The sequence below is a fragment of the Perognathus longimembris genome, chromosome 22 (assembly GCF_023159225.1).
Source record: "Perognathus longimembris pacificus isolate PPM17 chromosome 22, ASM2315922v1, whole genome shotgun sequence".
Classification (NCBI taxonomy): Eukaryota; Metazoa; Chordata; class Mammalia; order Rodentia; family Heteromyidae; genus Perognathus; species Perognathus longimembris.
In genome coordinates this window covers 1,328,960-1,340,774 of record NC_063182.1, presented here as the reverse complement: position 1 = coordinate 1,340,774, position 11,815 = coordinate 1,328,960, and the positions used below count along the sequence as shown (strand labels likewise).

The window sequence follows — 11,815 nt, the reverse complement described above, 5'->3', positions numbered from 1 at the left end:
AGCCTGGGCAGAGAAGTCTGTAAGACTTTTATCTCCAATTAACCAAAAATCAAATAAACAAACAAAAAACAAAACCAGAAGTAGATCTGTGGCCCAAATGGTAGAGTGCTAGCCTTGAGCAAGAAAGCTCAGGGACAGTGCCCAGGCCCTGAGTTCAAGCCTCAGGACAGGCACACATGCAAAAAAAAAAAAAATCTGTTATTTTCATCTCCCCTTTCTTTTCTCTCCCTTCTTTCCTTCCTTCTCCTTCCTTTGTTCCCTCCATCCTTCCTTCCCTCCTCTCTTCCTTCCCTCCCTACATATTCACTTTCTTCCCTTTCTTGTTCTGTTTTTTTAAAACCAGCTTTTGCTATATAGTCCAGGCTGGTCTCAAACCTCTGTCCTCTTGCCTCAGACTCCCTTGTGCTAGGATTAAAGGAATTCACTACCAATCACTAGCAATAATTGTGGTAGTTAATCTTGATTGTCAACTTGACTGGGTTGAGGTGCACAGGGGGGATTAGTAAAGCTCACCTCTGGGGGTGCCTACAAGGATTCACTGAGGAGGGAGAATTCACTGGAAGGTGGCCCCACCCCCATTCTCTGAGGTCCCAGGTAGAATAAAAGGGTGTGCTGCCCTAAAGCAGGGAGCCAAACGAACATGTACAGAACCCTTAAAAGCCATGCACCATGTGAACCCTTCCTCCCTTGCTTTGCTCCTGTAAGGTATTTGCTCACCGAGATGTGAAAGAAATCAACACAGCCACGCCAGATGCTGTAATTGGAACTACTCAGGGGGCTGCAATCTGCCAGGGCCAGAAAGCCAGGAGACGCTTCCTCCAGGGGACCCACAAAAAAGCTAGGAGTAGAGATGTGGCTCAAGTGGTAGAAAAAGCCAAGGGACAGTGCTCAGGCCCTGAATTCAAGGCCCCGTATTGGCAAAAACAAAACCAACCAACCAAACACACCCTACAGGAATCCAAGACATACAGGTCTGGCTGAAAGCTGTGAAAATACAAAGAGCAAATCCCCCTTCTCAACTCCAAAAGGAGCCTGGGCTACTGCAGGCGAGAAGACAGCCTGGATCGTCCTGGGACCGTCAAGGAATCTCCCCTCCTGTTTCTGGGGAGCGCAGCGCGTGCCCTGACCGCCCACATCACCTGGGGCACCAGCCAGCCCACGTGCACACGGTGCGCGCTGTTCTGAGAACGCATGTGTCGCGGAGCGTTTCTAGAACCTTGCCCACAGTTCAGACATCTCCAAGGTGATGCTCTGCAGGGCAGGGGGTTAAGTAAAGAGGCACCGGCACTGTTATCAGGGAGGCCACTCCAAACCCGGTGAGGGGACTGGAATTAGGGGAAGCCTGTTCTCCACCGGAATTAACCTGTGAGGATTAAGCAAAGTCCCTAAAGAAGCATTAAGCAAGCCGGTGTCATTCTCTAAGGACACCGAAGCGTTCCTGAGCACAGGGGGCGGGGCGGGGCGTGCGCAGATTCCTTTCCTAGAGTCAGCTCCATTCTTCAGTGCTCATCAGGGAAAGCAAACGCTTAGGCCTTATCTGCCTCGGAGGTAGATGTTTCTAAATCCACCAGAACCTTCCTTCCCACTGAGTTCTCAGCTCCAGAACTCCCTGAGGAGCAGTCCAACTGCTGCTGGCCTGACATGGCTATATTCTCCCTCACCCCTGTGCTCTTAGCACAACGAACCGCATTGCACGAAACCTCAGGATCCGAAGAGAGGAAAGCTGGGCACTAGTGCCTCCCGCCTGTAACCCTAGCTAACGAGGAGGCCGAGATCTGAGGGCTGAGGCTTGAAGCCAGCCTGGGCAGAAAAGGCATGCGAGTCTCACTTAACTACCAGAAAGCCAGAAGTAGAGCTGTGGCTGAAATGGTAGAGTGCCCGTTAAGAGCTAGAACCCAAGCCCACATTTCAAGCCCTTGCACTGGCACAGAAAGGTCTCAGAGAGGAGATGTAGAAGCTACAGAACCTGTTACTCAAACGATTCATTTCAAAGCCTAAGAATCAGAGGCCCGCCTAAGGAAGGCCCAAACACATTTAGAGAGCCTCCTGCAGGCCAGGCGAGCACAGACAGCAAGAGGCATGGACTTCTTCTCCTGGTGGTCTCACATCCAGGTGAGGGAGACAGAATGGAAGCCGGCTGGGGCACAGCCTTCCTGCAGCGAGTCATAGGAAGTGCGGAAGGGACAGTGAGGAAGCCCCTTTAGCTTAGTTGTGGCGGTCAGGAAGCTTTGCCCTTGGGCCACAAGGCAGAGCAAAGAGCAGAAGGATCAAAGGCGCTGAGAACAAGAAGTACACCCTTCGCAGAGGGCACAAAGAGCAAAGGTCAGGAGGAAGGGAATGAAGCTAGCAGCGTGAAGAACAGCAAGATCGGTGTAGCCGAAGCTCACAGAGGAAGAGGGACAGGGAAGAGAAGAACAGGGGCCTCATCCATCAGGGTCTGGGAAGCCACGCTCAAGAGGTTAGATTTAAGGCGCATGCAATACTGACAGCTGCGATAGCGTGCAATACCTGATAGCGCCGTTCCTCTTCTCAAACCTCTACCGAGCCAAGCTCTACTGTACCCCAAGATGAGGCCTACTACTCAGTGAAAAGTAATGACACACTGGGCCCGGAGCCAGACAACTCGCATGCATCAAGAGGGCTGAGGGAATAGAGCGTCTTCTTCCTCATTTATAGGCAACTCCTGCTGGCGAGTGGCCCGTTGAACTTCAGCTGCATCCTGTACTTTCTTTTATTAAATCTGGAAACTTACTCATACAGCGGCTCCCACTGGGCTCTCAAAGTTTAGTGGAGTATCATGTAAAACGTGAACCCACAGTTCCAGCGATTGTGTGATCAGACCCCCCACGGAAGAGGTGAGAACCGGGGCCCCGGAGAAGCAGGAGCTTGTCCTGTGGCTGGCTTCGGAGCTACTCAGGACAGTCAACGAACCTCACAAGTCTCCGTGCTCCCTTGGGCGATGTCAGACTGATGGTCAGGTTCTCCATGGTTTCTGTTTCTGCCCTCGTGCTGAGACCCAGATTTTCGGGAAGGTAAGGATGGCAGCGTGAACTAGACTAGAGAATCTTGAGAGTGCCTGGCCTGCAGGCAGGGGCTGGCTGGCCACGGCAGGTTGTAGAGAGGGCGGCCACTTGTTCATTCACTCAACCTGCTGCAACAAGTATCCACCCCACCCCAGCTACCGGTGCCAAGAACAGGCTGCGAATAAGACTAACAGGGACAGAAGAAAAGGTTAAGGGGTGAAATGCACGCAAATATCAGATGGCAAGTAGGCCTTCCGGATTTAATAAATGAAAATATAGAATGCAGCCAGGCACGGTAGCCCTTGCAAGTCTTGCACACACAGCTCATAACTATAACTCAAGAGACTGAGGCAGGAGGACCATGAGTTCAAGGACAGCCTAGGCTACATATCAAGGAAGGTCTCAAAACAAAAACAAACAAAAAGAAAAATACAGGATGTCCAATTAAATTTGAATTTCAAGTAAATAAGAAATGCTTCTCTTAGTTTTAAGAATGTCCCAAACGTTGCGTAGACTTTTTAAAACTATTTTTGTTGTTGTTGTTTTTGGTACTGAGGATTGAACCCAGCATGTTGCACTTCTAGGCAAGTGCTTTGCCCCTGAGCTACATCCCAGCCCTAGGACCTTTTTATATTCGTTTTTTGTTTATCCAAATTTTAAACTTAGGGGCTGGGAATATGGCCTAGTGGCAAGAGAGCTTGCCTCGTATACATGAAGCCCTGGGTTCGATTCCCAAGCACCACATATATAGAAAACGGCCAGAAGTGGCGCTGTGGTTCAAGTGGCAGAGTGCTAGCCTTGAGCAAAGAGAAGCCAGGGACAGTGCTCAGGCCCTGAGTCCAAGACTGGCAAAAACAAAAGCATCTAAATTTTTAACTTAGCTGGACATCTCACACTTCATCGGGAAATCCTGACTGCAAGTCTTCTTAGGAGAGCCCAAGTGTAGGTAGGAATTTGTAAAGATGGGCCCTGGAAAATCCATTCACAGTTTCCCATTTCAGTAGTGCAGAGACTGTCCGTTTCCCCGCCTTCTGAAGGCGCTGATGGCTGAAAGTACGACTGGGTGGTCATTCAGGGACAACTCAGACTCCAGTTCAAGCCTTCCTTGTCTTCTTCTATGGTAATGCCCACCATAATTGACAAACTGCAACTTCCAGTTACTGCTTATCAGCAGAGCGTGTCCTGCCCACAGCCAAGAATGAAGATTTCTTCAGGAAGGCAGGGCAAACAACATGCAAATGCCTAATACACAGGGCTTACAGTCTTTGCTGACTTCACCCCCACCCCCACCCCCAGCCTGGGTCACAGCCAGGAAAAGCCGCCGGCCTGAGGCTTCCAGGGAAGACGGGCGGTGTGGCTGCCCGGGCAAACTGTGGAAACGGAACAGGCAGGAAGCAGCAACACCACCTGTGAGCACAGAGGCCCAGCAAACCACTGGGCTAGAGTCTCTCAGAATCGGAGGACCTGCCTAGGATCCTCAATCCTATCCTGCCAACTCCACAAAAAGCTCCTTGCTCACTGTTTGTCCACAAGCAGAATGTAAAGCAAAAAAAACCCAGAAAGGTGCACCCCACACAGATCTCATGCTGCAACTGTCACCGAGAAAAAGACTCTGAATAACAGCAACTGTAAAATCGTAACAGTAAGGAACAGGAATCGCAGTGTGAGCCATCACAATGGGTGATGAGAAATTATTCTCTTTCATTTTCTTAAACATTGTGACATCACTATTATCACTCTTTTGTGTTAGGAAATAAGTCCAGACTAGCTAAGCCATTTGCCAAGGCCGTATTCTTAGAAAATGATAATTCACACCCAGATCTGACCTCAGAGTGTAAGTTCTTAACTGCGGCTGTTCAATCAGAAATGACTTTTACCAAGTGGCACTCAGCGCGTGCCCTCACTGTGTAGGATAAGGAGGAAGGACAAGGGAGGATTGAGATCACGGATTCAAGGTCAGAGTCCTGGGTTCAAATTCCTTGTGAGCCTGGGTAAGCTATTCAACCTTTCCGAGTTTCAGTTTCATCATCTATGTCTTTTAGATGTCTAGGTCTTAGAGATAATAAGAGTTATGACATGAGGCTGTTATGAAATTGAAATGAGACTCCCAACTAGTTGAACGAGTCCTCCTGAATATCTGGTGTGGAGAGCCATTGCCTCGGGCCCAGGATGCCAAGAAGGAAGCAGGGAGGGGCTGAGCACACAGAAGGGCCTGCCTGCAGGGAGGGGCTGAGCCCACAGAGGGGTCTGCTGCAGGGAGGGGCTAAGCCCCAAGAAGGGTGTGCCTGGTGGGTTTCCAAATAGCCCTAGTCTTGTGTGAATCCTCATTTGAATTATAGGAGTGAAGTCTACTGGCATTGGGCAAACTCCTTCTCCAGATTTCCCGAGTCTGGTGTCCTAAACTATTAAGCAAGGCAGCTGGATAAGGTGAACTCTGAAGCCCCCTCTACCCACTCTTTTTAACCTTTAGATCCTTCATCTGAAAAGTTAGGAGGTTAAAATGCCAAGGGGCCAGATCTTGAACATGGCTGAACACAGCCTTCTAGTTTGGACAGCGCAGATCTGTGTGGGCCCTGATATTACAAACAAACATTCTTATGAATGAGAGAGAGGTTAAATGAATTCTTACAAAATTACTTGACTGTGGGTTTTTTATGCTGTGCGTAGCGACCACCTGCACTGTGGTAGACGTTGTGCTAGATCCTGGGATAAATGCGGGTGAATAAGGCAGACATAGTCTCCGGCTCCAAGGCTTATTTTGATCAATAGTTTTGTGAAGGAGACAATAACAGGGGTACCATAACAGATTGCCTCTCTGCGGAGGTGACTTAAACTAAGCTATGAAAGTTGGTCTGTATTCTTCCAATATGCTAGCCTTATAGGAAGGGGGGAAAAAAAGACAGAGGAGCCAAGTGCTGGTAGCTCACATCTGTAATCCTACCTACTCAGGAGGCTGAGATCTGAGGATCGAAATTCAAATCCAGCGAGGGCAGGAAAGTCTGGAAAACTCTCATCTGCACTAAAAAAGCATAGCTCAATGGTAGAGCACTTGTGAGCAAAAACGCTTAGGGACAGGCTCCAAGCCCTGAGTTCAAGCCCTAGGACTGGCACAAAAAAGCAAGCAGAGACAGACTGAGACTGACACTGAGGAACTGTTTTAGATTTAAGTAGACTCCAGAGACAGGGCCACGTAGGTGCAGATGAGGTAACTGGCCAACATTGAACATGAATGGTTGGGTGATGGTGTTATATCGAGGTAACCTCCTAAGGGGTCATAAAAACGGAGAAGACAGAAATGGCAAGATGCTAATGACTGGTGGATTTAGATGGAGGATTCATAGCTCTCTGTACAGTTTAAGCTCTTCTTAGTTTTGAATTTCTGTCTAAATAAAAAGTTATGAATAAGCCAGGTGCCAGTGGCTTGTAATCCTTGCTACATCGGAGGCTGAAATCTGAGGACTGAGGTTAAAGCTAACCCAGGCGGAAAAGTCCATTAGACACTTATTTCCAACGAACCACCAAAGCCTAGAAGTAGAGCTGTGGCTGGGGGGGGGGGGAGAGTGCCAGTCTAGAGTGAAAATGCTAAGGAAGTGTATCCCGACCCCGAGTTCAATCCCCAGTACCAGCACCAAAGAAGGAGGAGGAGGGGGAGGAGGGGGAGGAGGAGGGGGAGGGGGAGGAGGGGGAGGAGGAGGGGGAGGAGGAGGGGGAGGAGGAGGAGGAGGGGGAGGGGGAGGGGGAGGAGGGGGAGGGGGGAGGAGGGGGAGGGGATGGGGAGGAGGTGGAGGAGGAGGAGGGGTCTGTGAGACTCACGGCCACCTGACCCACACCACGGCGGACAGGCGGCGCGGGGCGGGGGCGGGCGCGCGGGCGGCGCGGGGCGGGGGCGGGGCGCGCGGGCGGCGCGGGGCGGGGGCGGGCGCGCGGGCGGCGCGGGGCGGGGGCGGGCGCGCGGGCGGCGCGGGCGGCGCGGGGCGGGGGCGGGCGCGCGGGCGGCGCGGGCGGCGCGGGGCGGGGGCGCGGGCGGCGCGGGGCGGGGGCGGGCGCGCGGGCGGCGCGGGCGGCGCGGGGCGGGGGCGGGCGCGCGGGCGGCGCGGGCGGCGCGGGGCGGGGGCGCGGGCGGCGCGGGGCGGGGGCGGGCGCGCGGGCGGCGCGGGCGGCGCGGGGCGGGGGCGGGCGCGCGGGCGGCGCGGGCGGCGCGGGGCGGGGGCGGGCGCGCGGGCGGCGCGGGCGGCGCGGGGCGGGGGCGGGCGCGCGGGCGGCGCGGGCGGCGCGGGGCGGGGGGCGGGCGCGCGGGCGGCGCGGGCGGCGCGGGGCGGGGGCGGGCGCGCGGGCGGCGCGGGGCGGGGGCGGGCGCGCGGGCGGCGCGGGGCGGGGGCGGGCGCGCGGGCGGCGCGGGGCGCGGGGCGGGGGCGGGCGCGCGGGCGGCGCGGGGCGGGGGCGGGCGGCGCGGGGCGCGGGGCGGGGGCGGGCGCGCGGGCGGCGCGGGGCGGGGGCGGGCGCGCGGGCGGCGCGGGGCGCGGGGCGGGGGCGGGCGCGCGGGCGGCGCGGGGCGGGGGCGGGCGCGCGGGCGGCGCGGGGCGGGGGCGGGCGCGCGGGCGGCGCGGGGCGCGGGGCGGGGGCGGGCGGCGCGGGGCGCGGGGCGGGGGCGGGCGCGCGGGCGGCGCGGGGCGGGGGCGGGCGCGCGGGCGGCGCGGGGCGCGGGGCGGGGGCGGGCGCGCAGGCGGCGCGGGGCGCGGGGCGGGGGCGGGCGCGCGGGCGGCGCGGGGCGGGGGCGGGCGCGCGGGCGGCGCGGGGCGGGGGCGGGCGCGCGGGCGGCGCGGGGCGCGGGGCGGGGGCGGGCGCGCGGGCGGCGCGGGGCGGGGGCGGGCGCGGGGCGCGGCGCGGGGGCGGGCGCGGGGCGGGCGGCGCGGGGCGGGGGCGGGCGCGGGGCGGGGGCGGGCGCGCGGGCGGCGGGGGCTCCCCCGCGGGGCGGGCGCGCACCTGGTCGGCGCGGGGGACGTTGACGAGCTTCTTGGAGTGGGCCACGTGGCCCACGACGCCCAGGTCGAGCGGGAAGACGATCTCGGCGTCGGGCGGCACCAGGCAGTCGTCGAGCGCCGCGTCCTTGTGCACGTCGAAGAGGCGCGTGGCGAGCTCGGCGGTGCCGTTGCGGGCGCGGTGGAGGAAGAGGCTCACGCGCTCGGCGCGCAGGAGGAAGGCGAGCCGCCGCAGCACGTTGAAGGCGCTGCGCTCGGCCTGCAGGTTCTCGCGGAAGTCCCGCAGCAGGTCGAAGAGCACCTCGCTCTCCTCCACGCTGCTCAGCGCGCGGTAGCGGCTCAGGTCCACCGCCGCCTCCCGGGCCCCCAGCAGCTCCGAGAGGACCCGGGCGCGGTAGCGGCGGTCGTAGTACCGCTTGGCGAAGCCGATGTGGGCGTCCAGGAACTTCTCCACCTCCTCCGCCGTCACCTCGCCCATGGCCGGCTCCGGGCCGGGCGCGCCGGGCCGGGCGCTGCTCCCGCGGGGCCGCCCCGGCTCCGCTCTGCGCCTCTCGGGGCGCCGGCTGCCCGAGGGGAGCGGATTGAGCCACTAATACCTCCCGAGAGCCGGGATTAGGCGGATCGGGGTCTGGGGGAGTGGGAGGGAGGGTTCGCTCTTGGCCTCGGGGTCGGGGCTGGGAAGCGCTTTTGCTCCGAGTGGAGGGTGGGGTTCGACGCCACCGCCCCGGAGCCCGCGCGCCCCCACTCCCCGCGCTGCGGCGTGAACCCGGACGCAGAGGGCCCACCGTCCAGACGCGCGGGGGCCTCCCTCGGAGCGTCGGAGGCGCCCACGGCACCGCAGGAACGGGCGGAGTTGATGGATTCCCGCCAGCCTCCTTGCCGCCTCTACCCACCGACTCCTTCCTCCTCGCCAGGACGGGGCTCCACCGTCAGCCGCCGCGCAGCCCACCTGCCCGTGCTGACGGTGGGCTGGGCGGGGCATCGCTCAGCTCGGATTGCAAGGACTGCCTAATGTTAGCATTCCTAGGACACTTATAAAAAAACAAACAAACGCCCCTTTCAGATTTCTTTTATTACCAAAGTAACACACGTTCTTCATAGAAAATAACACAAGGAAGGCAATTAAAATCACCCATAATCCAGGCTCCAGTTGGCATTTTAGTCGCTGTCCTTTTCATACTGGCTTATGGTTAAAAATCTATTTAAACCTCTGGATCTTTCCCTTTGATGTGTTTTTTGAGCTCCAGCCTGCATTATCTTGGGGCGTCTATCGGAAATGCATGCCATGGTCCACAGGCGATCAACTCCAGTGAGTCTCAAAATCTTCACTAGGCGCCCCTTCCGCACACCGGGAAGTAGAGCAAGCAGCTTTCCTTGGGGACGAAGCCTCCGTTAGCCTCTGTGACATCTCCGTGCAGTGGACACTGACATCTCTATCTAGCAAACACTATGGAAATCCTGCCTAGGAACAGGTCTTGGCACTTTGAACTTCATAAAGAAACTTAGCTAGGGAGTCAACTCTGTCCTTTGTGGGAGTGTAATAAATTCTCGGGCACTGAACCCATTCAGCACTCTGTGCAAAGGTACCCCGACACACACCCAGTGGTGAGCATTGTGACCTCGGACACCACAGATTGGTTTCCCAGGGTTTTGCAGTCAACATTCTTTTGTGATCCTCATATATATTATTATGTATAGTGTTCTGTGTGTGGTATTTTACTAGATAAATAAAACACACTTATTTATCCCTTTTTCTTTTTTTGCTGGCCCTGGGGTTTGCCCTCTAGGCCTGGGCACTGCCCATGAGCTTTTCACTCAAGGTTAGCATTTTTCCACTTGAGCCACAGCTCCACGTTTGGCTTTCTGTCGGAAATAAGAGTCTTAGGGACTTTTCTGCTGGGCTGGTTTCAAGCCATGATCCTTAGATCTCTGCCTCCTGTGTAGCTAGAATTACAGGCTTGAGCTACCACCAGCAAATTAACCAGCAAAAAGCCACATGTAATTATATGTCATATATCATATGTATATAATGATATATATCACTGATATCATTATATACATATATAACCATATATGTACAATACATATAATTATATAAATATAGTATGTATATTATATATGCACATATATAAGACATAAATGATATACGTCATATATATTTAGCACTCATATCGTTTTCGTGAAAATGCCTACAAGTGAAATCTCAAGCTCAAAACCTAAGAGACCTAACTTTACCTTTTTGTAAATTACTTTATTGTGATGATTAAAGAAGACAAGTGTACAATGCAGAACTATGCACCTGCTGGACATTAAGTGGAGTCATACAACGTGTCTGTGATGGTGGCTCATGCCTGTAATCCTAGCTGATTGGGAGGCTGAGATCTGAGGATTGAATTTCAAAGCCAGTGAGGACATGAGACTCTAACCACTAAAAAGCTGCAAGTATAGATGTGTGTGGTCCAAGTGGTAAGGCACTAATCTTGAGCAAGAGGCTAAAGTACAATGCCCAGGCCCTGCGTTCAAGCCCCATACCATCACCCAACAGGAAAACAAAAGTGCTATCGACAATGTTTATTCCAAATGAATAGCAACTTCATACTGTCCTTATTAGATATTCAATCATTATTAGTGGAGTTTTTCATGATACTGAGTTTTTAATCTGAGAGCCTCATACTTGCTAAGCAGGTGTTGCACCGCTGAGCCATTTTTACATTGGTTCTTTGTTTTCAACTTTTCTTCCTCTTACCTTTATTTTTGCATTGGTTATTTTTGAAATAGGGTCTCACTTCCTGCTGGGGCTTATGCTTGAACTTTGACCAGAAAACCCAAAGTAGTACCGTAGCTCAAAGTGGTAGAGTTTTCTGGTAGTAAATTGAAGATGAGTCTCACAGACGTTTCTGCCTGGGCTGGTTTTGAACCATGATTCTCAGATCTCAGCCCCCGGAGTAGCTAGGATTATAGGTAGAAACCACCATTGCCCAACTCCAAACAGCTAAGATTACAGCCATGAGACATTAGTGCCTGACTAGTTATTTTGACTACAAAATATTAACTGAATTGTCTTGTAGACTGTAAACTCCAGGCCACTGAAGATATATAAGAGGAACATGGTGAAGAAGATTCAAACACTGGTATTTATTGGTTTGTGTATCCATTCATTCTTTCATTAATTAACTTACTTTCTTACTGGTGCCTATAATGGGGCTTGAACTCAGGGGCTTGCATTCTCACTTGCTTTTCTGCTCAAGGCTGGTATTCTACCACTTGAGCCACCCCTTCATTTCTGGACTTTTGCTGGTTCTTTGGAGATGAGTCACTCAAACGTTTCTGCCCAGACCAGCTTCAAACCACAATCCTCATAACTCATTACTCAAAAAAGTTTGGAACTTTGAATATGTCTTAGCTTGTTTTCTGTTGCTGTAATAAAATACTTGAACTGAGACACAATGAAAAGGTTTGTTTAGCTCATAGTTCTAGAAATTCAAGAGTACAATACTAGCATCCTTTTAGTTTTGATGCTGTGGTAGACAGCACTCGTGGTGGGAACTTACCTGTTACATGAGAAACAGAAAAAAACATGGCAAGACAGGAAGCCAGAAGGATTCAGAGGCCTGGCTTGCTGTTGTAATATTAATCTTCTGTCTTAGGATTCCTCAAGAACTTCATTAATCTCTCCCAAGGGCAGTGCTCAAGTGACCTAATCCCTTTCTCTAGGCCTCTTACAGGCCTACCATTTTAATCATACCAAGCTTCTAGAACATGGAATTTCAGGGGGACACACTCAAACCATACCCAAACCCTAGCAGGGTAACC

The 11,815-nt window shown here is 54.5% G+C and overlaps 1 protein-coding gene across 1 annotated transcript in view; it reads right to left on the bottom strand.

Annotated features, from left to right (window-relative positions):
* Window positions 1–8,480, bottom strand: part of Pde6a (phosphodiesterase 6A) — a 53,944-nt gene extending 45,464 nt beyond the window's left edge. The window contains 1 exon segment of the mRNA XM_048331117.1: window positions 8,007–8,480. Within this exon segment, the coding sequence (XP_048187074.1) occupies window positions 8,007–8,480 (474 nt within the window).
* Between the last annotated feature and the right edge of the window lie 3,335 nt (window positions 8,481–11,815).